At 40.2% G+C, this 26,179-nt stretch overlaps 1 protein-coding gene across 1 annotated transcript; it reads right to left on the reverse strand.

The window, feature by feature from the left end:
• mbtps1 (membrane-bound transcription factor peptidase, site 1) lies at window positions 1-25,650 on the reverse strand. The gene is made up of 23 exons (XM_040035125.1): window positions 25,350-25,650; window positions 22,075-22,622; window positions 19,597-19,860; window positions 15,968-16,183; window positions 15,692-15,802; window positions 15,171-15,280; window positions 14,949-15,065; window positions 13,719-13,786; window positions 13,185-13,287; window positions 11,883-12,034; window positions 9,925-10,086; window positions 8,520-8,664; window positions 8,164-8,352; window positions 7,760-7,932; window positions 7,560-7,675; window positions 7,233-7,389; window positions 5,706-5,830; window positions 5,504-5,581; window positions 5,236-5,376; window positions 5,023-5,154; window positions 3,671-3,797; window positions 3,057-3,187; window positions 1-945 (listed from the first exon to the last, which is right to left on the reverse strand). Exons 2-23 carry the CDS (start codon window positions 22,301-22,303, stop codon window positions 731-733), a joined length of 3,261 nt encoding a protein of 1,086 aa, XP_039891059.1. The 5' UTR covers window positions 22,304-22,622; window positions 25,350-25,650; the 3' UTR covers window positions 1-730.
• Window positions 25,651-26,179: the final 529 nt, after the last annotated feature.

The following is a 26,179-nucleotide window of genomic DNA, read 5'->3' on the forward strand; positions in this document are numbered from 1 at the left end:
TCACTTTGATTATGCTTTTTAATTGATGAGATACAATTCTGTCAATGCTACTGTGCGGACCATGAGATCAGGAAGGATGTCATCAACAGAACGCCCAACCACAGTTCATTCATCATATAAAACCCAAAACAAAACATAAAAAGACTTCTTTTTAACAGATATGGGCAGGACTTATAAAACCATTGACAGAAAACTTAATCACCCTGTGGCTCTCATGCTGAAAGTATCAGCATCACTTCATGTGTCTGTGTGTGCATTTCTGTTTGGATCTCCACTAACAGCTTTGTATTTGTACGTGTGTCTTGTATTTTAGTAAATGTGTTTGGGCTTGGCAAATTCAATAAATATAAAAGTCAAACACATTTCATTCATAAAGAAATGGGTCAAAGAAGAGAAACTGAAATGTGGACACTACGTCTGCAGGCATTGTTAGGACCATGTGGGTTTTATATCATGTGTAACACTGTTCAATGGTCCACAAATACATAAAAACACCCCCAGCAGCTTCGAACAGACAGGAGGCACAAAAAATGTTTCTGCTTCCAAAAAATTCCTGGAGCAGGTTCACGTCCGCCAGGCTTCAGTCTAAAGACAGCCATATGTCTGCCTCACCAGTTCATTAAGACTCCATGTAATTCCAAAGCTCCATCAACACAAGTTTTCCTTTTAATAGCGTCTCAGTTTTGCAGGTAAACCAATCCAGCAATCCAGCTGCAGTTCAACAATGCAGCTAAACTGTGGGGTTCTTCCCACTCGTCTGCTGCTGCTGCTGCTGCTGCTGCTGGAGGTACGTGGGCCGTTTGATGCGGGGTTTCCTGCGCTTGGGTTTGCTCTTGGACTTTGTCAGCTGGACCACAAAAAAGGACAGGACGACCATCGCACCCAGGAAGGCAAACACAGGGATGGTCTGGCCCACTTCTTGGTTGTAGCGGCCAGGCATTATTCCTAAAAGGAATGAGAGGGCAGAGGTCACCACCTTTATTCTCACTCATTATTGTTTAAATAAAATGTTAGGTGATGTTGAAGTGATGAATGATTGTTGTCTGTGGAAGCTCTTTGACTAAAAGTATTTTAAACATTAGAAATCTTAGTACCACATTAGTATACAGTACTGAAAAAAGGAAATAGGTACAGAACTACTGAAAAATGCAAATATAAAACTAGTACTGAAATACAGAGTTTGTACAATTCCAGCAAGCCACCTTCATCCTTCAACATATCCTGAACTCTCTTAAACAACCTTTCCCATTTCTGTAAGTAGACTTCAGGAACTGTTCTCCAGGCTTCTTAAAGGACATTTAAAGCTCTTTTTCCAGATGTTCACTGCCTTTTGTTCAGCTCTCTGTGAAGATGATCTCACGGGCCCTGGGGAGGCCGACCCATGACTGATTGTGCTCCATTGTGTCTTTTCTATTTAGGTATGTTTTTTTTTTACTGATTTGGCAGTGTGTTTGGGACCACTGTCATGCTAAGTAATGATTGCAAAGGGGATCAAATTGACGGTACTTTTTCAGTACTTATTTTTAAGCTCCCCAATAACACTGGCTGAAAAGCAGCCCCGAAATATGACAGTCTCTCCACCGTGTTTTACAGAAGTCTTTCCTGACTTTCTGCTTGCATACTATTATTATCTGTTGTTGATTTTCAGCACAATTCTTGTGCAATTGGGTATATGTCAGCCTTTTCTCCTTGTTTCCCCATCCCTAAAAAGTTTTTTTGACAACTACCCTTCCATTGAGACCATTTCTGACGAGGCGTCGGCAAGCAGCAGATGGATCCACCAAAGGGCAAGATAATCAATTTCTTATGGACATGACTTTCAGGTACTGTTCTTCTGCTGGAGATGATCTAAGAGGGCAGTAATTTATTTTGCTTCTTCCTCCACCAGCCTAACCATTTCATATCCACATTGTAAGTTACTATTGGACACTGCAAGCAACCCTGTAATGTATTTAACCCCTGTCATGTCAGTCAACAGTATTTTTTTTTTTTTTTTTTTTATTTATTTCCACTGGTATCCATGTCATTTGTTCACGTCAGTTGAGAGAAGTTTGCATCATTAACAGTTACTTCATCTGTCATTCTTACCAACATCTAAATTTCACTGAAATTTCTCATTCTCTAGTCTCGACATTCAGGATAGATTTCTTCTGTGTGAACACCCGTGATTACGTCACATCGCTTGTCTCAATGAATTAATGAAAAGCATTACCAGCTGCTGGAAGAAAGACGTTATTCTCCAACTTTATTTGCTGGTCTCTGGACACTTGCTTTGTTTCGCCTTTTGAGTCAAGCTTAATATTTAGAGCACTATACCGAATCTTGCATATTCATGTTGTACCCTGAAGTGGATCTTCTGAGAAATTTATCTTTACATTGTAGCAATCTGTGATGTGTGCTAGTTACATGCCAGACACAGTATAAAACCTTTGTGAAACAACAAGAAAAAAGGGCTGTAGCACTGCTTACGATGCTAAAAGAAAAGCCTTCCTTCTGCCAATGTAGATTCTAACGTTTCCTCATTTTTCAAAGCTCTCATCACATTTTACTAGACTCGTGTCTGAAGTCTTCTTTCTTTCCTGTTTCCTAATAATAGAAGCCACTGTTCATTATTTATTAGCCTGGAGTCCAACAGGATCAGGCAACTTTCAGCAGTTGTGTCAGAGCAATGCAGACACACCAGTCTAAATGCAAATCACGATGCACTAAATCAAGTTTTGACCTAACTGATGCTTTTCACAGGTATTTTAGTGTTAAAGGTGACGCTAGGTCTGCTGAACATCAAAGAGATGTTCAGTTCAAATAGCTCCGACTTTGGAAATTGTACTTTTTTTCTTTTTTTTTTTTTTTTTTTTTTTAAACTGAGGACAGTCAGTGTGACCATGTATAGGGTGACTAGTCGTAAGAGTTGTACTTTTAAAACTGAAAGTGTTTTGTCTGTGTTTTAGGACAAGTCTCATGAATTAAAAAGAAATAAATAAATGTATCCTTATGCATTTCATTAATATTCTTTTCAAGATAAAAGCTGCATTTTAAAAATTTTGCTTATGTCTTACCTCCAGGGATGTCCCAGGCCCCACTCTCTCCAGGTGACAGAGGCCTGACCTGGGGACGGTATGCCCTCACGTTAGGCAGAGCCACTTTGTCCAGGTCCACAGAGAGAAGCTTCTGGTGCTTCCATAGATTACTGGGAGCCCAAAAAAAAGAGGTAAAAAAAACAAAAACAAAACAAAGGAGTGTGAGAAACTGAATCCAAATGCATGTCTGTGTTTTGCTTGCCTTCCTCATTCTTAAGTTCATATTTACACTTGCTCTATTTGGTGACAGGAAAGAGAGCAAATCTATGTTTGACTGTTCAAATGAGCTGCTTCAAAGCATCACTGTGACAGTTAAATCTGGCCCCCCACCCCCCGCTGGGCTCTTTCTGTATACAGTGATGTGAGGAGGAAAAATGATGAAAATGTTGACAGCAACATGCTCAGAAGGAAAACTAGACTGTGATATTCTCTAGACTATCTGAAAAACATGACAAGAAAGAATTCAGCATGAGCTAATGCAGCTGTCAAAATAAAATGAAATAAAATACAAAGAAAATAAAGTCTGAGTGACAAGTGAGCACTGGGACATGCAGTTTCGTTGACCAGAGAATTTAGCTGCTTGAGGAACCTACCTGGGGGCTGTCTCATTGACTGGCTGAGGCTTTGCCCATGACAGATGGGGACAGGCCGGTAGTGGGCGGGGCTTCGGATCTCCGAGATGGGCCTCTAAAACCTTGGAGTACCGGTAGAGATGGTTCCCTAAAGGCAGTTGCAGAAAGAGAAAAAGCAGAGTACCAAAAACGTCAAGTAAAACGTCTACTCATATTACAGATGTAGTGCGAGAGCAAAAAACCTTGAACTTTGAAAATGTCCCAACGAGTCCTATTGTAAGACTGCTGATATAGCAAATCAAACAACTCCAAACAAGATCAGTTTTTAATCTTTCTATCACTGATTTTACATCCAAGGAGTTTTCATGTTTGTAAATTTCAGCCAGTGGTGAAACATAGCATAAAGCAGGTGTGACTCTATAATAAGAGGCTTCGAAAAGCACGACTGAAGTTTGATTTAGACATGCACATGAAATCTGCATCCTGTTCTTTCATCCATATACGGCATCCTTCCACACCATTCAAGTTGTTGTTGTATGCATTTATCGGGAGGTGCACGTTGGGTTGCACAAATTTTAGGGTGTAGGGTTACAATTGGGTCATGGCATAAGTCAGCGGTCCCCAACCCCCGGGCCATGGACCAGTCCGTGAGTCGTTTGGTACCAGGCTGTGAAATTTATGGTTTTCGGGGGGGGTGTTGGTTATCGTTAACTCAGTTTCTCTGGGTCTTTTCCTGTGTTGTAGTTGTGTGTCTTATTTTTAAAGAAATATTTACGTGTTACCATAGCGACCAGAGAGCATTAAGGGGCAGAAAGGAGGATGTTACTCTCAATGTTGTTGGCGCATTTCAGGAGAACGCTGCTAATAAAGTTACACAATTACACAGTGAATTCGCGTTTATTATTATTTTTACAAAATACCACAGTTTTTGTCCTGGTCGTATCATTTTATTTTGTTGCATTTATCCGTGAAACCTTAATGGCCAGTCCGTGAAAATATTTTCAAAAACGGTCCGTGGCGCAAAAAAAGTTTGGGGACCGCTGGCGTAAGTTACGACCAAGATCTGAAGCAGAAGTATAAATCACGTGTAAGATGGGTGGGGGTTTTCTGGTGTTATGTGATTATTTAACATGCAGTATAGTATTAAGGCACTAGAAATCTAAATTAAGTGATTTTAAATGGCTTAAGTGACGTAATTAAAATAAACTGTATGGTTTTTCCATTTTCTTCTCCTTATGTGACGTAGCTATCTGTCAAGACAATGTAGAGGTAAACCCAGAATCTACAACACATATGGCTAATGCTCAAGACGAGAAAAATTTAACAGAGTAGAAACCATCTCAGTATAGTACGCAGGCCTCGTCCCTCCTCACCTTCCAGTCTCTGTGGCAGTGGGTGCTCGGCATTTGTGGGAGGTGCCACTCTGCTGTGTGAATGGCTGAGGCTTGGAGGGGTCATACTGTAGGAAGTATACTGAAGCAGAGCATCTAGCAGCCAGAAGCAGTCTGTGAAATATACATTTAAATAATTAGCAAGTAAGTAAATTTTTCTCCCTGTACCTGTGCAAAAACACACAGAGGAGCTACCTTTCTGCCTGTGACTGTCATCTATACAGTTTGAATCCCCATACAGAGCGATACGACCTCCCCCATCAGAAGGCGTTTGGTACAGTCCAAGGATGGGAACACCCTCCACCACTGCGGTCTCTTGCTTCAACACTTCCAGACCTGTGAAAACACACACAGAGTGTTACATCTGAACTAAAGACGCACAGATTAAAAAGTGGCCTGTCAGCTAGCATGGCTGCTGGCCAACATTAAACCAGGTTAAACACTCTTAAAGGGGTGCTGGCACCTTGGTCCTTTAGGTTCTTGGCAATCACTATTCCATCTTCTGGGAAACGAGCAATACTGCAGCCAGAGGCGTAGTACACTGAGTGAAAGAAAAAAGACAAAATAGGCTTTATCTTCAATAAAAAATTAAATAAATACATGAAATAAAATTTAATTTAAACAGATACATGTGTGAAAATTAAAAGTATGCTTTTATGTCTTACTGTCATGATCAGCTAAGGTGAAGTCCCCCTCGTACAGGCCGTCACTGAAAGCCATCCCCCACACTGAGATCAAGTCGTTCAGAGCTGGTATGTTAGCGCCCCCTGTGTCCGGCATCCACCACTGCCTAGAGGCAGAAAATCACACCACAATCATTAAATTAAGGCAAGAAAAAAAAAAAACAATTAAAAAAAAAAAAAAAAAAAAAAAAAATCCCACATGGTTATGAGAAGGTTAAACAAACTATATTTTCAACTTGACAAGCAGAGGACTGATCTAAGAAAATAAGAAGCCACATGAAAAAAAAAAAACAACAACTTTGAGAACAATTAATCAAAAACCAGTTTAACTAAAATCTTCTCCAAGTTGTGAATATCTTTCATGAAATAATAGTAATGCTAAAAAAAATACTTTAAATATCAATTCAGACAAAACTTTACATTGGCAGATTATTTCATAAAAACAAGAATTGCTTTTTAGGTTCCCTGTACAGTCTTCTGGGTTGTTTTGCCCAGAAAAGGCAGCTGTGAATGAAGCTCTCACATGAACCAATGCCATTCAATTAAAACTGAATTACTCAACATAATATTTGGAAGCCGCAAAGCCTATATTTAACGGAGTTAAAGACTTTTAATCCTGCGGATACTGAGTGACAGCTTGGGTAGGATATAACGGGAGTAGAAATCACTGGTGAGTAATTGTAATCTCTGCATGACGACTCAAGAAGTCGTATGATGTACAGACTGAGGATGCATAGATGCAGATGAAAAGAAACTGTGATACAGTACAGTACCCAACAGAATTTACCATGCAGTCATTATATGACATGAAGCAGCTGTTTAATCAGTGAAGTGTGCAGGTGGAACAGAAATAGAAAAAACATGCATAGAGATTCTCAAATGAGAGAAATCAGTCAGAGTGTAACTGACTGATGCAAAATATTTTTTCCGCACAAGTCATTCTATTAAGAGCAAAATTAATCCAAACCACTCTGTGCCAATTATCAACCTTTTCTGCAATTATTAAGGGTGTAGAGCTGCTCTAGACTGATGCACTGCATCCCCTTACAAATGTTTTTCCATTAATTGTTTTCAAAAAGTTGACAGCAGTTTATGTCAAATGTATTAAAACATTTGATGTTTACAGAGGAATCTACCATTTTCTACAACTGATGATTTTTCCTCGCTGCTGTGAACTGGCACCATCCTGGTGAAGCACATTAACTATATCTCATTTACCAGCATTCAAAAGCTCCCACATTTGTGTTTTTGCACAGAACAAGACATAAAACAAAACACTACATCAAAAGAATGAAATTTAAACTACCAGCAATGACTAACAATCATTTTTGTCATGTGCAAAATCGTGTTCACTGCCAGAAAATCCAACAAAATTCACGTGTCAGGGATTCTGTTAAATTCACAGCTGAACAACAAAAGTAAAAGCCGTGCATACATTTATTTACAAAACATAGGCCCGTATTTATTCTCTTATCTCAATCATCACTGTCATACCACTGAGTTTAATACCTGGTGTTTTCGTCATAGAACTTGACCTTCCTCATGACAGAAGTGTTGTACCAGTCGCTGAAGATAATGAGCGACAGACCGTTGTCGATGTCTCTCCTCAGCTTGGTGATCTCCTCAGGAAAATACTCCTCCTCGCTGTCTACCATCAAGAGTGTGCCTAAAGGGACACATGAGCAAATAATCCTTTAGTTTGTCATCTTTTTCTAAACCATAAACAATGAACACTCGGGGAGAAAAGCCTCTAACAACTGCCTGGAGCTCCATTGGCCATTTGGGAGTAGAAACATTCTCATTTTGTTGTGCGATTTTTAGTCTCGGTGTTCGTACCATACTGACTGGCATCAAAGCATGTGATGGGAGCTCCCAGCACCTCAACAAAGTACCCCATACTTCTGAGGTGCTGGTACATATCCCTGAAGTTAGTGTGGATGTGGTCCCCATTCCTGAAAACACAGATTACTAATCAAAAGCACAGAAAAGGAAAACTAAAAAGATTCAGTGAAAAGGCTTTATTTGAACACACAAACCAGTCTAATGGGTCGTTTTTCATGCGAAGGTTGTCGCGAGGAAAGTAGCCAGGAGGGTAGCGCAGGTTGTGGTACTGATCCCAAAGCACCCTCTTACTGCGTGGAGGCGTCGGCACGATCTTTACCTTGATGGGCAGTTTGACTGTGGAGGTCAATTCCCCTCCAACCTCTGACTGCAAAGAGTGAAAAAGATCAGGAAGGCAGATGAGTAATGTCTGTACAGCAGTGATTAGTTATTAAAAAAAAAACTAATCTGAGATCATGTAAATAACTTCTATGTAATTACTAAATATACACTTGAAGTGACACATCTGGTAAAAGATACCTGAGCTCATATTAGTTTAAGAAAACAGACAAAGAGGTTGGCAACCGCTGCTCTAAAGCTACTTAGCACAGTGACTCACGTCGTTCTCTGCAGGTGATGCCACTGTGACCATCACATGACCTTGTGCAATCCCTTCCCATGACGCTGCTTTCTTGGCCACAGAGATGGACACAGCCAAGTATCCGGCCCACGGCCACAATACCGGTGAATATGAGATGGCCACATCGATGTTGTCGCCGTTCTGAGGAAGGTAAGGCTGCCAGATGGGCTAAACAGAAGGGAGAAACTTTTAAGTCGGCTTAGAAAACCATTAGATCATCGTGATGTCAAATCCCGGTGAGTTGTGATACATCTTTCCTTCACTTATTATTCTAAAGCACTTCAGCGCCATTTATTTACAGGAAATGCAAGCCTGTGTGGGGATTCTTTGCTTACTTTGTCCACAACTCTGCCGGTGACACCCATGCCGTTGAGAATAGTCACATTGACAATGGTGGGCATTCCTCCATAGTAGATGGGCTGAGAGCAATAAGGCCACATGTATGGGCACTCTGTCAAGTCGATGTAGCTGGGAGAAAGACTGCGAGGACAAAAGCACAAATTATAATGACACTCAACAGGAAGGTAGAGATGCAAAAACAAGGGTATACAAGAACTAGTTACTAAAACAAAATATTATAAAATAATAAATTTTAAAAAAAAAAGCACATTCCCAAAGACTGTATGTTTAATGTCACTGTGTCCCAGTACTTTTCTACAGAAAAACATAGAAAGTTTGACCGGGGTCATGCCATGTTAGCTCAACTCCAGCAGACTACCGGTAATTTGGATATTGGGATCCAATCATGGTGCAGAGAAAATTGAGGTGATGTCAGCCCTTATTAAATGTAAAAGCTAAATAATATATAAAGCATCTCAGATCAATTTGAGGCATGCTGGAAATTCTGCTGCTCAAAAATTAAACCAATGCAAACAAAAAATAAATAAAGATGCTTCAGTTATAAAAGAGAATAAATCCCCACAGACTCTAAAGTTAAAATGAACAACTTCAACAATGAAATTAGTGGTACAAAAAAAAACAAAAAAAAAACAACACACCAACCAACCAACCAAAAAAACCCGTTCAATATACATTTAATATAGAACATTTTTTAAAAACACATCAACAGTCAACTAATATGTTTTTTTGTGTGGTACAGCCTAACCAAGAAATCTCTGCTCCAGTTTTGTTGAATGAAATTCTACTATTTCAAAATCCAGATGGCGACAGCCCAAATGATCATATTAGTGGAATGGACCTGACGCAGTCTGATATTTAATAACGGATCAATGTACGGGTTCAACTTCGGTCTGCAGAAGTGGAGTTTGAGACAGATTTGAGACAGTCCTCCTTGTGGGACTAATAAAGGTATATCAATATCAATATCAATAAAGGAAGACTCAGCCAAATATTGACCCACCTTTGACTATGAAAACTGAACTAGCAGACTAAGTCTACCTCTGTCCTTCAGGACGGAGCAAGCTCCAAACTTTCAGGAGCCTCACTGCAAGCCAACTGCCAGTATTTGATACTCTGTAGACTGAATGTCAGTCATGCAGTTCTTCAAAAAGCGACTCAAATTCTGCCAGTGTGAGCCAGTCCTTTTCCTCCCAAGAGTGAAGGCTGTGACAACACTGGGTTGGCCTCCTTTAGTGTTATGTAATTGTTTTTCATACGCCTACAAGCGTGGGAAAATATTTATGTACACTAAAATGAAGCTGAACAGACTCCTTGTTGCTGTGTGTGAACAGGCTGTGAATCCATTAACTCGTCTTCGTCGGTGCTCATTTTTACATTTACCTGGCCTGAGGTCTGTAGCTGTTGAGAATCTGGTAGGCTCTGATCAGGTCTAGTTTCCCGTGGCCTTGTTCAAACATGTTGACCCCAGGCAGTCTACGAGCTGACGCAATCAAAGCCTGCTTCATGGAGGCTGGGTTCACCAACTCCCGGTTGAGGACAGTGCTGCAGGACAGAAGAGGACAGGCTGTGTTTCTGTGAATCTGCTGGTGTCACATTCCTAAGCTTCAAATTCAGGACACTGCTGGAGGAGAGATGAGGGATGGGTTGGTGTGTGTGGCAGTGCGTCTGTCTTGTCTGGGAGAAAGGGAGGGATGACTGCTGTCAACAAGGGGAGGATGATGTTTGATTTCAGCAATATGAGCTCACAAATGGGTTCAGTTACAGCTCAACAACACGAGGACACAGTGAAACGGGGACACATTTCACTGCTGGCTCATGTAGGATTACAAAACCATGGTTATTAAACCAGATTTCACTTCAGTATTATGTCCCTGTAACCTCTGATGTCAACCATCTCTAATGGCACATTTGCTTCTCAGTATCATCACTTCAGCTACAACAGAAGAGCCTCAGAGAGCTCCACACATCATCTAAGAGTAATCACAGCGTCTAATGACTGTCCTGGCACCAGAAGGCATGCATTCATGACTCGATTACCTGAGAACATTACTCCATTTTTTTTTGTTTTTTTTCCCCCCCATACTGTAAAGAACCGAATGGCCTCCTCATTAACTAGCCAGCTTGATCTGTTCTTGATGAGAATACTCTGCATCTGTACCTGCTCTGTGCATGCTGACTTTTGCTGTTGCAAAAGACTTTCATTACACATACCACTGTCTGCTCATATGGCATTATGACACTGGAGGTAATTAAACCTCATCAAACTTTAGTCTTACACTACTAGTAACTTCTGGTGTCATCCTACGCTGATAAGAATCTCATTTAAACCTTGAGTACAAAAAAGGGGAAGTTTTTAAATATGATCCATTTAGTTACAAGTGAGGGTTAAAGTGGCTGATATAACTGACAGTGACCTGTCTGCTAGGCCTCCAAAGTGACCCTTGCTACCATGTTTGTGCTATTTTAATTGATATAATATATGGGACGTCCCATCTCAGAAGTGCTTCTGTGTTGGTGAGTCTAATTCTAGTATTTATTAGCCTCTTATCTAGCGCAAATTAACAGGTAACCATATCTGTGCATTACTCCCATACAGTTTATGAATGTAATGTGACTAAGCTTGCCAGCTTAGCTGATAATTCAGCACTTCAGTCTCATACACATAATCTTAAATTTTTACTCAAACCCCCCCCCCACAAAAAACAGCATGGCAGCAACTAGCATTAACCACAAGACCTCGAAATGCTTTCAAAAACCAAGATCTTCAAAGAGTTACAAGATTGAAGGTGAATGTCTTGATGCATGCTCAATCATCCAGGAAAGTAAATACCAAAAGGTTGATTCTTTTACACTACGTCCAGATGAACAGAATCAACCTTTTGAGATTGAAGGTGAAGCTTATATTATCGGACAATTTTGTTTTAATGTAACCTGCTGTGCTGCATGCTGCCTATTATGTCTCTGCATATCATGTTAACTGTGCAGACTCTGACTGTGTGCACAGATGGATATGCAGGTGGTTAGTTCAGCTGGCACACTGTGCCTGATATAGATCCCTAATGCAGTTAGCAAAATAAGAGTAGCCATCTGGAATAACCAGACTATAAAAAACTTTAATCTGAATCATTTTATCGTAAAAGTTTTTTTTTTTTTTTTTAAAAGCACTCTTCATCCCAATACAAGTTGTTTTGGGCAAGATTTCTCTGTTATCTTTAACATGTATGTCTTTAACTTAGGGGCTGTTATTAAGGCTAATAGAACTAAGAAAGTCAGATTAAGAAAGCCAGTAAAATACCTCGGGTTCATACAGTATAACATAATGAGTTTATCAAACTCACCTGGCCAGGAGTGTGACAGCACCAGCCACCACAGGAGAAGCCACACTGGTGCCAGACAGAGAGCGGCATCCCTCCTTCATCCCTGAGCCCCTAACACCAGAACCGTAGGTGACGATATCAGGCTTCACTCTGCCATAACCCCCGGGCAGCTCCTGAACACAAATGGGAAACAGATGCAGAACATGGTTGGATGAAAAGCAGCTCAAAACTGCTGCAAGCCTGAGTAACTGGGGGAAGACACAGAAGAAAATATTCTCAATGGTCAGCCAATTCAAATATTTTGATCTTTCCACTTAACAATAGAGGCCAGTATCAGAGAGTGCAAAAAAGTACACATATTGAGACAATCTGCTCATGCTGTATCAACACAGTTTTGAGGACAGCAACCTAAGCATAGCTAGTTTCCACTGTGCCTTTAGAGAGATATGAAGTGCTCCTCTCTGCTCACTTACTGTATACATCTCACTCACACACCACCTGTTTGCTAGAGAGCGAGGCCTAAAGCTGTAATTCTAAATTTGAAAGGGCTGTTTTTCATGAGCTTAAACTTATGTTTCAGTTTATGTCATTACGCCTACTCGTTGAAGTCAGCAAGGCAATTTAAAGCCAGTCTCTCAAAGCTCAACTACTGTTTAAAATATGAGCGTCAGCTTAGATTTTACATGCAATTACTTTTATGAAAGTCAAACAACAGCAAAAAACAAACACTGAAGCAGACACAGAAAGTAGGGGGGAAAGCCTGTCATTTCTGGGTGTTTTTGATTCATGTGGGAGTGAGAGCCTCGTTATGCTCGGCTGGCGCTGATAGAAGGGGCACAGAACATCACTGAATCGGTGAATGAAGTCTTAATCAGATCCTAAAGCAGATGTCTGCTTTGGCCTATGGCTGATAAAAATAAAAAAAAACTGTGTGTGTGTGTGTGTGTGTGTGTGTGTGTGTGTGGGTGTGGTGTGTGAGTGATGAGTGAGGAAGTGAGTGAGTGTGAGGAGTGATGTAGTGAGTGAGTGAGTGGTGAGTGAGTGAGTGAGAGAGGAGAGAGAGAAGGAGAGAGAGAGAGAGAGAGAGAGAGAGAGGAGAGAGAGAAGAGAGTAGAGAGAGAAGGGAGAGAGAAAGAGAGAGAGAAGAGAGGAGAAGGGAGAATGAGGTGATGAAGAGTTAAGCAGTACGTGTGGATGGTCAGAGGTTACCACACGGTTGGCCAGCTCAAAAAGCAGAGGGCAGATCTCAGGAGTAGATGTCTGCCAAGATGACGGTGTGTGTCAGAGTGTGTATTCTAGGTGTATTTTCTTGCAGCAACTCACCCAGGTGGTCATGCCTCTCGAAGAAAACCTGGCAATGTTGTCCTCAAAGTCAATCCCCCCAACCCCGATCACATCCATCTGGTCTGCTGGGTTATTCAGGGTGCTGAGAAAGATCAGTTTAATTTAGTGTAAAATAAAAAAAATAAAAAAAAAACTTTAACTGACAGTTTCCAAAATGTAATATTAGGACTTGCTTTGCTTGTTTAGTGATTTTTATGTAGTGACAAAAGAAATGTTAAATAGGGTAATAAAAACTTGTTAGGGTAAGTAAGCATTTTCTTGCAATTAAACACAGACGAACAGGAACAGAAAAAGTCTTTTATAGTGACTATACTCCAACGTGAGGCAAGTGTCTATTTACACTAATGGTGCTATGATGTGGAAAATGCTGGATTTCAGTGGAACCATGTACACTTTTAACCACAACACTGGAGTAGAAGTGAAACTAAACTAAGACTCTTCTGCTCATCCCTGTTAATGCACACGATGAACCCTGTAAGCATGCGTGCTGCTGTTATAGCAATATTAGCATACCCATACAAAGGTCCATCGTTGCCAATGGCAGAAACCATGATCACTCTGTTGGCAGTCAGCTCCCAAACCTGCAGTCAAACATGCAAAGAGAAAAATGGAGTGTGTGAGGTTTAACAGCACATAACGCATAAGGTCAGATTGTATTTTGATAGCTGCTTTGATAATTTGGGAAGCCTCATCCTACACGTGTTTATGGGAACATATTTATGTGCATTATTAAACTGTAGCTTATAAACTCTTATTGTGTGTGGCAGCTAACCTGTGAAGTAAAGTTACATACTGATCATTCATATCTCCTCATCGGGGAAAATTCTTATGAATGACTAATTAAATTACCGTGTTGTGCCATGTGCATAGTAAGTAACTTGTTATTGTGACTTGTCACAGACTGTTCCTACCATCAAGTCAAGATATTTAAGTGTAAAACATGTGAAATAAAGGAGCAATTTTTTGGACAAGTGTTGCTACTGAAATATGGGAAAAGAGTTTAGCACCTTCTCAAAAACAATCATCTTTTTCAAAGCAACTCAAAATGCAGGACAACACATAAACGTGCAAGTTAATTTGCCATCATAAATTCAGACTTTTGGCATGTTGCAAGTGATCTGTTATTAAGTCTGAGGTACCCAGATTACTAAAACAACTTATTATAGAGCAGTGACCAGGGTTCATACTCAGACATGAAGCTGACAAGTTCAGGGGTGCATGTCTAAAAGGGGCTTTAATTAGTCAACATGAATGCACAGCAGAGGATGACTGATTGTTTAAAAAGGTTTCAGAGACAGAGCTGTTTCCCATTATATTCAGTACATAATTCACATCTTGCCCTTTAATCAAGAAAGAGCGTTTGATCTTGTAACAACAAAACAGATGTTAGTCTATTCAGCACTTATTGTGAAGGTTGACATATTGTTTTTGTAATAATCAGTAAGCACTGAAAACTTGAAAGAGCAGTCCCAATGTTGTCATGCATGCGTTTATGTGTCTGGTTTGACCCGTTTGAGCTTACAGTTGACCTGGCTATTGCTCATTGGCTCATTAGAGCATTGTCAAACAGGTGTAACATAAAGGAAGAAAGACTGGAGACTATTTTTATATTTAGACAAATTTTAAACCATGTGGTCGCATTTTTGATCAACCTGGTTATTTTAGAGACAACTTTCCTGTGCTTTGCATTCTTATTTAATTAAGCAACTATGTTTCTAAGTTATATCCCGAAGTGTGCATCACCTTATCAACAAAGGGGTGGTCCATGAAGTCAGGTCCTCCGATGCTGAGGTTCAGAACATCGATCTTCTTTAGGATGGCGTAGTTAAAAGCATCAAGGAACCACGAGGTGTACGAAACCTAGGACGTGGGGAGGGACAAATACATTTTATAGTATAAATTAATTTTACAGCAACGCACTCCAACACCAGCAGTGCATTGTATATTGTAGTATATTGTATGTACCTGGTTGTTGGTAAAAACTCTGAAAATGTGCAGCTCTGAGTCGGGAGCAAAACCCTGACACTCCCTCATACTAGCTATCACTCCTGCTACGAACGTACCATGGCCCAGACCTGAAAAACAGGATAAGCAGTTTATAATAATCTTTCTTTGTCTCTTCCACAGACAGAAAGTTTGTGACTTTTAATATTACATTATTTGAAAAAATAAAATGCAGTCCATTAGATATTGTAAATGCAGTGACATTACTATCAACCATTAGCACAGATGGATGAATCATTGCCATTATTAATCACCAAGCTCTCCTAAAGCCACTCTAGAAGCAAGTCTGGCAACTTGGCAGCATTCTTTAAACACCTCCAGGCACTTATGACTTGTTAAAAATTATGTGCAACATTTGTTGACTTCGCACCATTAAAAAAGGCCTAAAAGGGTTGTTTTTTTTCCCCCTGGAAATTACACTTTTACAACCACCTTTGCTTCGCTGTTATGTGAAATTCACCATAATATTTATTGATCCTCACCATCATCCAGTGTCTTCTCATTAGTCCAGTTGGTCCTTTCTTTAACATTCTTAAAATGTGGATGCTTCTCACTCAGGCCTGTATCAAACACTGCCACCTTAACACCAGAACCTGCACACACAAAAGAGATTTAAACAACTTTATTTAATTGCTTTGTTGACCTATATGATTTCTGAAATAAAGTTTAAAAGCAATACTTAAAAGATCCTTCATTTTATGATATTTTGTAGCAGATGCGCGTAAAAGCAGAGACTCAGTCAGTGGGCCCTTTCTTACCAGTGTGTCCCATCTGCCAGAGTACATCTGCCTGCAGGATCTGGGCGACGTGGCGGGGAATGGCCCGCAGCAGACGTCTGCTGGAGTGCCGTCCGGTAGCATGCCAGAAACCAGAGCCGAGTGAGAGGCTGGTTCGTCTGAAAGGGCGGGATGATTGCCACGACTGCCATTTTTGGGTCCCACGGGTGGCATTGCAGGGTGCAGCAGGTTCAGGTGCTGTTGGGACAGAACACAATTGAGACAAACTATCATTCACTCTGCTGTAAAGCCACATTAGGACAAGAATTGAGGCCTCCCTTCATTAAAACACCCCGTCACTGCCATCGCCTTCAGCCCCCCCACTGCAGACAGCACAGTCAGGCTTATCATGTTCTGATGCTTCATTGGAAGTAATTTCTTTACATCTGGCTTCAATCCCCCTTTCTTCTTACATCTATTAGCTGAGAGGCTGATCACAGCAGCCTAATTTAAGCCAATCTTTTCGCAATGTGAATCACATGGACAGAACCAATTATCAGCGGGTCATCAGGATGCATGAGCAGTGCCCTGCAGGGCTTTTTATCCCTGTGAAGTAGGAGAGTACAGAGTTGATTTCTTTTTTTTTTTTTCTTATCTTTTCTTTTTATTGAATTATTTCAGTAGGTTTCACGGATTCAAACTGTGAGTTAGAGAAATGTGCAAAAGGAATAACCAAGATGTCAAAAGCACTTTTATTTAATAAGACCAGGCTTTTTTTTTTCCTTTTTAAAGAGTTGTTGTCTCAGTCAGGAGCTGCTAAATTTTCATTAAACTACACAAAACCATAAATAAATGTTTAAAATTATTACCGTTTTACTGGGTAGCCTCACCTAAAAACAACCAGTGATGATCTGAGGGATGCACCATGAAGCAAAATAAATGGCTTTGTGTTTGATAGTCAGTTTTTCTGTGTCCTGAAGGTGGTTTGGCTAAATCACAGTAATAACATAGGCTATGTTTCCAGTTTATAGTTAGTTTAGAAATCTTAGAAATTAACAGCAGCATCAAGATCAAGGCGGTTTTCTGCAGAAAGTTGATAATCATACCCAACGATACCCGTCAACTCCAACTGGGGTTTTAGGTTTTGTTGAACCAGCTTAGGCAAGGAAAGCCTGGCTGTGTCAAAGACTAAAGTATACCCCTCAGGCCTTTTGTGTTACTGTGTCATTTTTCTGGTTTAACGGGTGCTTTTAATACAGACTAACATTACAATGCAAAAAATCACACAGTGTAGTCCAACAATTCTCATCTCCTTTCAAGGAAGTGATCTCTTTCCACCAACCCACATCCGAACAGCCTTTAACTTTGTCCAGTGTTTTTGACACAATCAATTTTTTTTTTTTTTTAAGTTACCGTATTTACCGCACTATAAGGCGCACGTAAAATCCTTAAATCTTCACAAAAATCGACAGTGCGCCTTATAATCTGGTGCACCTTATAGTGCGGTAAATACGGTAACAATGACTTTGCCTTAGTCCATTGTGCAGGAGCACTGTGAGAGCGAGGGAGTACATATGGAGAGACAGTGAGAGAGGTGCTGCAAACTTTAGCACGATTACACCGAGAAATGTTTTATGTTTCACGTCATCAAACTGTATCGATATTATGAAAATAGATTAGGATTTATCCATTCCTACAGCCCATTCAGTTACAAGCCACATTTAACCACAGAGGCTGTATTCTATACATTTTAAGCACTTTATTTGTCTCATTCAATTTAGAATCACCAGTTAACTTCACATGCACCAGCAACTGCAAAACTTTTTTTGGTTTTTCTTTTTGATTTGAGGCAAATACTTTCCAATAATTATCTCATTTAACAGTCTTGAATTTTATGCTTGCATATGGCATACAGTTATTGATTGTATTTAGTTAATTTTTTGCCTGTCCCATCAAGCTCCTGATCAGTTTTAACATGTGATAACGACGCTTTACTGCTTCCCAGATGACTCAGTTTTAATTTTGATTAACGTATTCCTCAAACAGCTGCATGCCTTTTTAGTTTATCAAACTTTATTTGCAGCTGAAAGTACCTTTCATCTTTCACACATGTTTGTGCTTCACAGATGACTGAAAAAGATGCTAAAGATAACTGAATTCGGGTTTCTCGTAGGGCTGGGCCATATCATACCGTTCACGGTAATACCGGTATAATGTTGGGCAACGATAAGAAAATGAAATATTGCGATAGAATATGGGTAAAACGCGCATTTGCAGTGCCTTTGTTTTCATACGCACATGGCGGAAAAAGCATGGCGGCGAAAGCGGATCGTTGAATGAAACAGATGAACCAGATGAACCAGAATTGGTTTGTAAAAATGCTGCAACTTCAGTGTGGAACTGGTTTAGCTTTTGTCCGTCAGATACACAACAAAGCACTATTTTTGGTAGCGCATGTTAGCGGGCCGTCGTTATTACCGTGTTTTTTGGAAAATACGGCACACTTAAAATCAATCCTTAGAATTTTCTGAAAATCGACAGCGCCCCTTATAATCCTGTGTGCCTTATGTATGAATTCTGGTTGTGTTTACTGACCTCGAAACAATTTTATGTGGTACACGGTGCTCGAAAATCTGTCAAATGTTTTAGTACGACTTTGCTGAGCTACGAACCCGCACCGCTTGATGGATTGTCGGAGCATTACGGCTATCGTAGGCAGGAGCCTCGCGAAGTGATACGTACTGCGCTTCAACATAATATTACCATATTGTGTGTGTGTATAACCTCTTTTTAAGTTTTGTGGATATTATACATGGTTATGCTGAGGATATGTCGGCCAGTTTCCACTGGAAATGTCTTTTGGTTAAACTGTCAGCGAGGAATTTGCATTTGCACTGTTAAATTTTTATAGAACTTTAATGCACATAAAAAACAGCTGCTTGTTCAAGTGAAAATACATTCATCGGGTTTTTTGCACTAATTAAGTTGTGGTAAAGTAATTTGTCTAGTGTCAATTATATCGTCAGTTCTATCGTTATCGCAAATTTTCAAATATATATCGTGATAAATATTTTTGGTCATATCGCCCTGCTCTAGTTTCCTTGATATCTAAAACTGTAATCGCCACTAGTTGACCATTTTCAATAATAAGAAGTTGCACTACAAGGTCGCTCCATACTGAAGCGTCTGTTTATGCAGCCTGGGGGCACACTCAAGTCTTTCATCCAGTGCCAGGCTCAGGGCGTGCCCCCCGTACAGGCAAGCCCCACCACACTGACTCACCTACTGCCTCAAATGGTGAACAAACAGACTTTCTCTGTTCTTCCTCCCATCCCCCAACACCTCATGCACACACACACACACACACACACACACACACACACACACACACACACACACACACACACACACACACACACACACACACACACACACACACACACACACACACACACACACACTGAAATTGGCCTGCACTTCAAATAAATATATCAAATCCTGTTTAGCACCACTAAAACAGTGGAGGTAGAAAAGCATCCCATGACTGAACAAACAAAGACATTCTGTGAAATTCAGCAGCTAAACAGCTTTCTGTATCAGTACAGACGTGCCAACCTTAGAAACACTGTGATCCCTTTTCCCACACAATAACACCATATTGGCAGACTTACAGGGAATGTATTTGAGCGTGCGGAATACTTTTCGCTGCGGCGTCACCCTCTTGATGTAAGGGTGGTCCTCCAAGGTCAGCAGGCTCCTGGGGGAAGCTTGCCGGATGTGGAGCAGTTCAAAGTCGCTCGGGAAGTCCGAAGCTGGGTTTTCTCTTGGAACAATGTGCCACTCCAGTGCACCATCCCCAGCACCTTGCAAGGCTCTGCTGATGTACAGGCTGCGAGCTTTGGCTGAGAAATACCCTGTAAATGCTACTATGTACTCTGTAGAGAGAGAAGACAATACTGTAAAGAACAGATAGAATACGAGATCCACAACTAGGAAGCGTACATTCAGGACAGAGACATCTTTTTAGACCACCTATCCATGGAGCGGTGTGAAAACCAATACAAATACAACCTTTCCACTGTGACCAAACACTACATTAAGACATTAGTGGCAAAGCAAACATGTATCTTGTTAGTTAATATGAATAATTTGGTCAGAAATGAACAGTTGATTAAGAAATACATTAAAAGCACTCTCTGCTTTCTAAGCTGGACTGACAAAAAATGGTTTTAAATTTCAATGTTTATGTGGACCACAATTTTAGAAGGACAAAGCCTGGATATCAAGTGGCACAAAATATAATATCTGGATTATGTAACTACACAGTTACTGATCCATTTATGCTTTAAGAAAATTGAATGGATGAGGTTGCAACAAAGGAATGAAGGACATGAATGGATGCAATTCATGCTCATACATGCCACAAACTGACTTTTGAAATTATTGTGAAAAACGTGTGCGATAACTTCCTTGTTGTGTTTTCTCTAGTCTATTATTAGTCTTATTACAAAAAACAAGGGATGGTCCACTATTGAATAAGAAATTGAATTGAAACGGTTAGATTTAAATGTTAGCAATGGCTGCAAAATAAAGTTGTAGTGTTTTCTCTAGCCAGCTTCCCGATGGACTCAAGTGAGTAATTAAAAGCAAGCATGAACGCTCTGTCCGTATAGAAGATTACTTTACACTTCATTACTTTCCCCAAAAAACAGATAATATCACTTGCAATCCCAAATATGAAGCCACACTATCAGAAGTGGGTAGCTAGCTTGGCTTCACCAAAAGTAAAGAAATCAACCCAACAGTAAATCTACAGCACACCAATAAATTTGTCATAAGTAGTTTGATTAAATGGGACAAATACAGCATGTTAAAGACAGCAGATCTTTGTTTTACAGGAGTCACAGCTGTGCTTTGCTCCTTCTTTGCCAAATGAATAACGTCTTCTGAAGTCTTGTGTAGGGCTGTGCAATATGACAAAATCAAAACATCTATTGTTTCATTTAGCTATCGTTTGTCCATGCAAAATACACTGTTTACGGCAACAGTGTCTGGATGGCCACCATGCAAGCACAGAGAATACCAGCATGGCCAGTGAAGATGAGGCAGAACCAGGTAGCTCCAAACAAAAGGACCAGTCAAATCAAATCGAGGACCTAAACGAGGGGCTACCTCTGTAGCATGGATATGGTTTGGTTATGAAAAGTCTGACACGGACCAGAAAACTGTACTATGCAAATTATGCCGCAACCACGGACTTAAACACAACAAACCTCTTCTACCACCTACGCAAGAGTCAGGTGAAAGTGTATGAAGACTGTTTACAGATGAAAGAAGATATGATGCGACTCCTGAAGGAGAGCCGTCAGCTACTCAAAATAAACCTTAGACTCAAACGTTAGAACAGGCTTTTCCCTGCAGCACACCATGCAATAAATACTCGCAAAGAAAATGGCGGCCGTTACAGCTTATATCTAAAAATATATTGTTTCATGCATCGTTCAACACTCGTCTCCAGGTACACGGACGCCCAGCTTAAAACACTTCACACAAGTCGAGTTGCCCGAAGTTCACTGAATTACAGAAAATGCACCATTTTGTGACACATATCGTTATCAGGATGAGATTTTGGTCATATCTCACAGCCCTAGTCTTGTCCTACAAAGACTTCAGGAGATATAAATCTTCTCTCTAATACCCAACAAGAAGGGTAAAAAGCCCCTTTCATTAATGAGTACAAACTATTCCACTTGACTCTACTGTGTAAGAGACAGTTCTGTGATTTTCCACATGTATCAAAGACTTCATCCAACTAACAAGCACATCTTAAAACAGAGTTCTTCGCATCCATGACTGAGCCACATCATTTCACTGACATGTTGACATGCGTCTCCATTATGAAAAACACTGCACATTCACTTATCTTATTTCTAGGAACAGCTGTAGAGACTAATAATAGCAATTTTTTTCACATCCCTTAAAGCAAAATGTATGAAAATAATGAAGAAACATGTCACTGAGTGCAATGGAGTGACTTAGAGATGTCATTTTAATAGGCTTTGAATACACCTACCATACTTGTTTTAAACACTGTATTCCCCATCTGATAAAATTACATTGAAACCACATCATCAAGAATAATTTCTTACCATGTTCCACCACTTTGGTGGAGAACTCCAGTCTGAGGGTTAACTGGGAACAGTTTGTGACAGACTGTGAGGAGAGGGCATCCATTTTGGGGGTGTGGTCTGAAGTAGATTCGGCTCCTCCCTCCCCATCCAGCCCCACCACAGGCAGGAAGCCTGCAATCAGCCCCAAAAGCATGGACACCCATGCAGAAAGGAGGAGCATTTTGAGTTGTGAAGTAGTGTTAACCATTAGTTTGACTGAGCTCTTTGTAACTGTGGGAACAGCCAACCGGCTGGTTAAGAGTCAGCAGGTGTTGGAACAGAGCATTTCAGGTCCACAGTTCCACAAATGAGTCCATAATGCAAGTGACCTGAGCAGCTAGATTAATTTCTTTCTGCGTTTTCTCTCCATGGTGGCGGTTCAGCAGCACTGTCCGAGTAGGAACAAAGATGCCATGTTGATAACTGGGAGAAGTGGACAATTATCCAGAGCTGTGGATGTTTGGGAGGAGAGCTGGAGCAGTGAAACGGAAAGTGCTGCTGGATTTCTTCTACAATCTCTTGTTTTTCTGTGTAAGACAAGGAGGAGGGGAAAAAACAAAAGTAGTAGGTCAGACAAAAGATTGTAATTTTATTTAAATAAAATTACAACACAAAACAACTAGAAGGTACTCAGAACAACTTGAAAACTTCCCATTAGACCAGCAGTAATAATACCAGCTGCTGAGATTAATAGTGAATTGATTTTGTGGCCCTGCAGACATATGTAATCATATGCCTATTACTTTCACAGCTGTGGCTGTTTAACAATCTGCATTTGATGGCAGAAATCCAAGACTTAAAACTGTGCACATGAACACTGTCAACATACTAACAACAACACTAGAAACCTTAAAATTTAAGATTGTCACCTGATTATCTTATCTTAATTTACATGTGGTGATGTGTTAGTTATACATGGAAACACAGCCTTTAAACAGAAAAAAAGTTTAAAGCAGTGCAGCAATGTCTGCCAACAAATATGCAATGCAGATTGACAATAGCTACATGTGCTGAATCTATTCAGTTGCTCTTGGTCTTTTTCTGTGTATAAATTTATACATTCAATGCAAATCCTGCAAGTCCTGTGTTTTTTTTAATCATTTATTTTTCTACTTCTACCATACCAGCGTTTAATAAAACGAACACATCATGCAGTGTTCAGAGAAAGGAGTGTTTAACCTGCTGTGTGCAAAGGGGAAGGAAGGGAGGTGTTCTATGTAACTACAATGGGGGCATAAACGCTTGTTCATTATTTAGCCACTCGTGAAGAGTTTGAGGCAAATGTGCAGCTATGCAGAGAACAATATGTGGTGAGCCTGTCAGGGATGGTTCTATTGTCGGACTGTAATTAATATTAAATACCCCTATCACAAGAGAAAGACATGTTAAAACCTCCAAACCACATTTCTAAAAAATTTATGAAGCTGTCAGCTTGCATACCACAAGTTGGTTGGACTTTCTAAAAAAAAGAAAGTTGACAAAAGTAGATTTGCACGAGTGTGTAGTGTAAACAAGTGCGAATTATATTCACATTCATAGTGCACTTGTGGTGGCGATACCCAATTATCCTTAACTTTAAGTATCAAATCACTTAAGCATAACTTAAACCATCTGCTTCTCCTGGCGACACACACACTTCTCTATAAAGACCACTTATAAGCATTACTCTGTCTCACTGGTGAATGAACACAGCTCATAGACTGTCAATGCACTGCTGTAATTAGAATTCATATGAATGTTATTTTGACAAATAATCCACCTAAACACATCCACTGCTCCTCAGCAGCAGCTGCCACCCCAAATAGGACAATGTTTCCCTAAAAAACTCAGAAAATGCTCAGGAAAGGTTTTAAAACAACAAATAAAGCTGTGATTATAGTGACATTAAAGATATATGGGAATTTGTTCACTGTGTGACAACATGCAAACTTGTACAAGAAGCCTGCAACTTTTTTAAAGTTCACTTTAAGTACCATCTTGCTCATAATATCTATGAAGTTGGTCAATGATCGGAGTGCAGGGAGTGAACTGTTATACTAGGTCAAGCATACAATAAATATGGTTCTTTTTAACCTAGACATTCCTATGTGATCCCAGGAGGATGCAAAATTATAATTACAGTCAACCCAGATTTAGTTTCCTGTAATTTATATTGTAAAAGAGATAAACACATCCCACTGTTATCTTTACTTTCATCATCTGTGTGCAGTTACACAAAACCATACAAGTACTTCTGATATGGTTGTACACATGTGTTGGGGGTGTAAATAAAAGTCTGGGGCTGGTCTACTCTCACAGGAGGAGGGCCAGTCACTAGTTCCGGCTCAGGGCAGGAACTCTACATGTAGGAGACAACTATACTACCCTAAACGACTACTGGTTTAGATGCAGCGCTGTAAAAATAGTCCCACCACTGGTTAGGGCTGGGCTGTAAAAGCCAAGCTGGGACCACTTGTGTCAACATGACATCAAGCCACAAAAAATGGCATTGAGCCTCCAGGCATAGATTAGTAGGTAGAGCGCACCCCCACCCCAATTAGTGTAAAGATAAGAAATACACAGCAGTGTTATCAGTTAGTGAAATTTAGTATAAACCAGGCAAGATACTGAAAACAGTTGTGGGAGTTTTGGAGGTTACCTGCAGCAGTTGTTTGGATAGGAATGTAAATACCTTGAGATCCCAACGTTGAGGTAAAGATTCATTTTGCAATATGTAGAGATCCATGAACTAACCAAACACGCTACAAAGCACACTACAAACACACACACTCTAAAATCCAGAGTATACAGTACACAGTACACAATAGCTGCAGTGTCTGCGGGATTAAGCTATAATTTCTCGACCTTACGTTAAATAGCATTTTACTCTATTTTTTCTATCGCGACACTACATTTACATTAATACATTACTGTAATCCTACATTAATAAAACTTAAAACACAAGCAATTTTGTTAACTAGGCCATAAACAAAGTAAAGCTGTATCCCACGACTGTATCATAATAAATACAGCAAGCATCAGCAGACATATACTGTAGGCGGAATATCTCCAAGAAGGACAATCATTTTACGGGCAGTAATTTACCGTAAAGGAACGGGTAAACATTCCGCTATCTGAAACTGTTTTCTGTAAACAAGAAAACATGCTAATAGGTTTTTTCAGACCAAGCGGTCTATCACATGTAAATCGCTAGCTAGCTAGCTTGGTGTTATTATGCAGCGCCAGCTGGTAGCTTGTCTGATAAATATACTCACACAACACAGTTAAATCCCAGGCTTCACATTTATCTAGTGGTCCGTGTCGTTTGATGTCCTTGTGTTGATGTCTCGACGTCTACTCGCTTGCTAATTTTACGTCCCCTCGAACAAAAGCTAGCTGCAAACTCACTACAGCCGCAGACCACTGACGTCTGGCTTTCACGGGATGCCAGACTGTTATTCTTATCCTGCTTAACCTCCGGTCCCATTTAGCCCTTTTATACATTTAAGATGGCTAAAACGCTGTACTGCCACATATTTTGCGTCGATATGGAACTCAAATAATTATACTGCCATCGAAAGTGCATTCTTTCCTGCATCCTGTATCATGATATGCGGCACTTTTTAATATCAAACCTGGCAACCCAAAGGGCCTCGTTCAGTCCATTCTTCCCGGCCATGCTGCGTTTTTGCCAGCAGTGGGAGTTGTTCACCATCGAAAAACAACAGTAAATAGGGCAGATAATGTAGCAGCATGGTGCTGTATCAGTACATGCTCTAATACGCTTATTTCCCTCACCTTTCTGTGAATAAACTGCTGTATTTATTCTTAAGTTAGGATTTTATTTAGTGGGTTATGTTGATGCTTTGTGAGCACTCTTGAAAATATTTAGACATTTAAAATGTACTGTTTTCATTGTTTTTAATTGTATATATCAATTGCTGGATCTACTAAGGAGATGCTCTATCCCCATTGACAAGACTGGCTACCGACTACAGAATGAAGCAATCACCAGCCACCTCCTCTACACAGATGACATCAAGCTGTATGCCAGGAATGAATGAGGCATCAATTCACTGATTCACACCACCAGAATATCCGGGAA

This window comes from Simochromis diagramma, unplaced genomic scaffold, assembly GCF_900408965.1.
Source record: "Simochromis diagramma unplaced genomic scaffold, fSimDia1.1 OVJJ01000333.1, whole genome shotgun sequence".
NCBI classification, from domain to species: Eukaryota; Metazoa; Chordata; class Actinopteri; order Cichliformes; family Cichlidae; genus Simochromis; species Simochromis diagramma.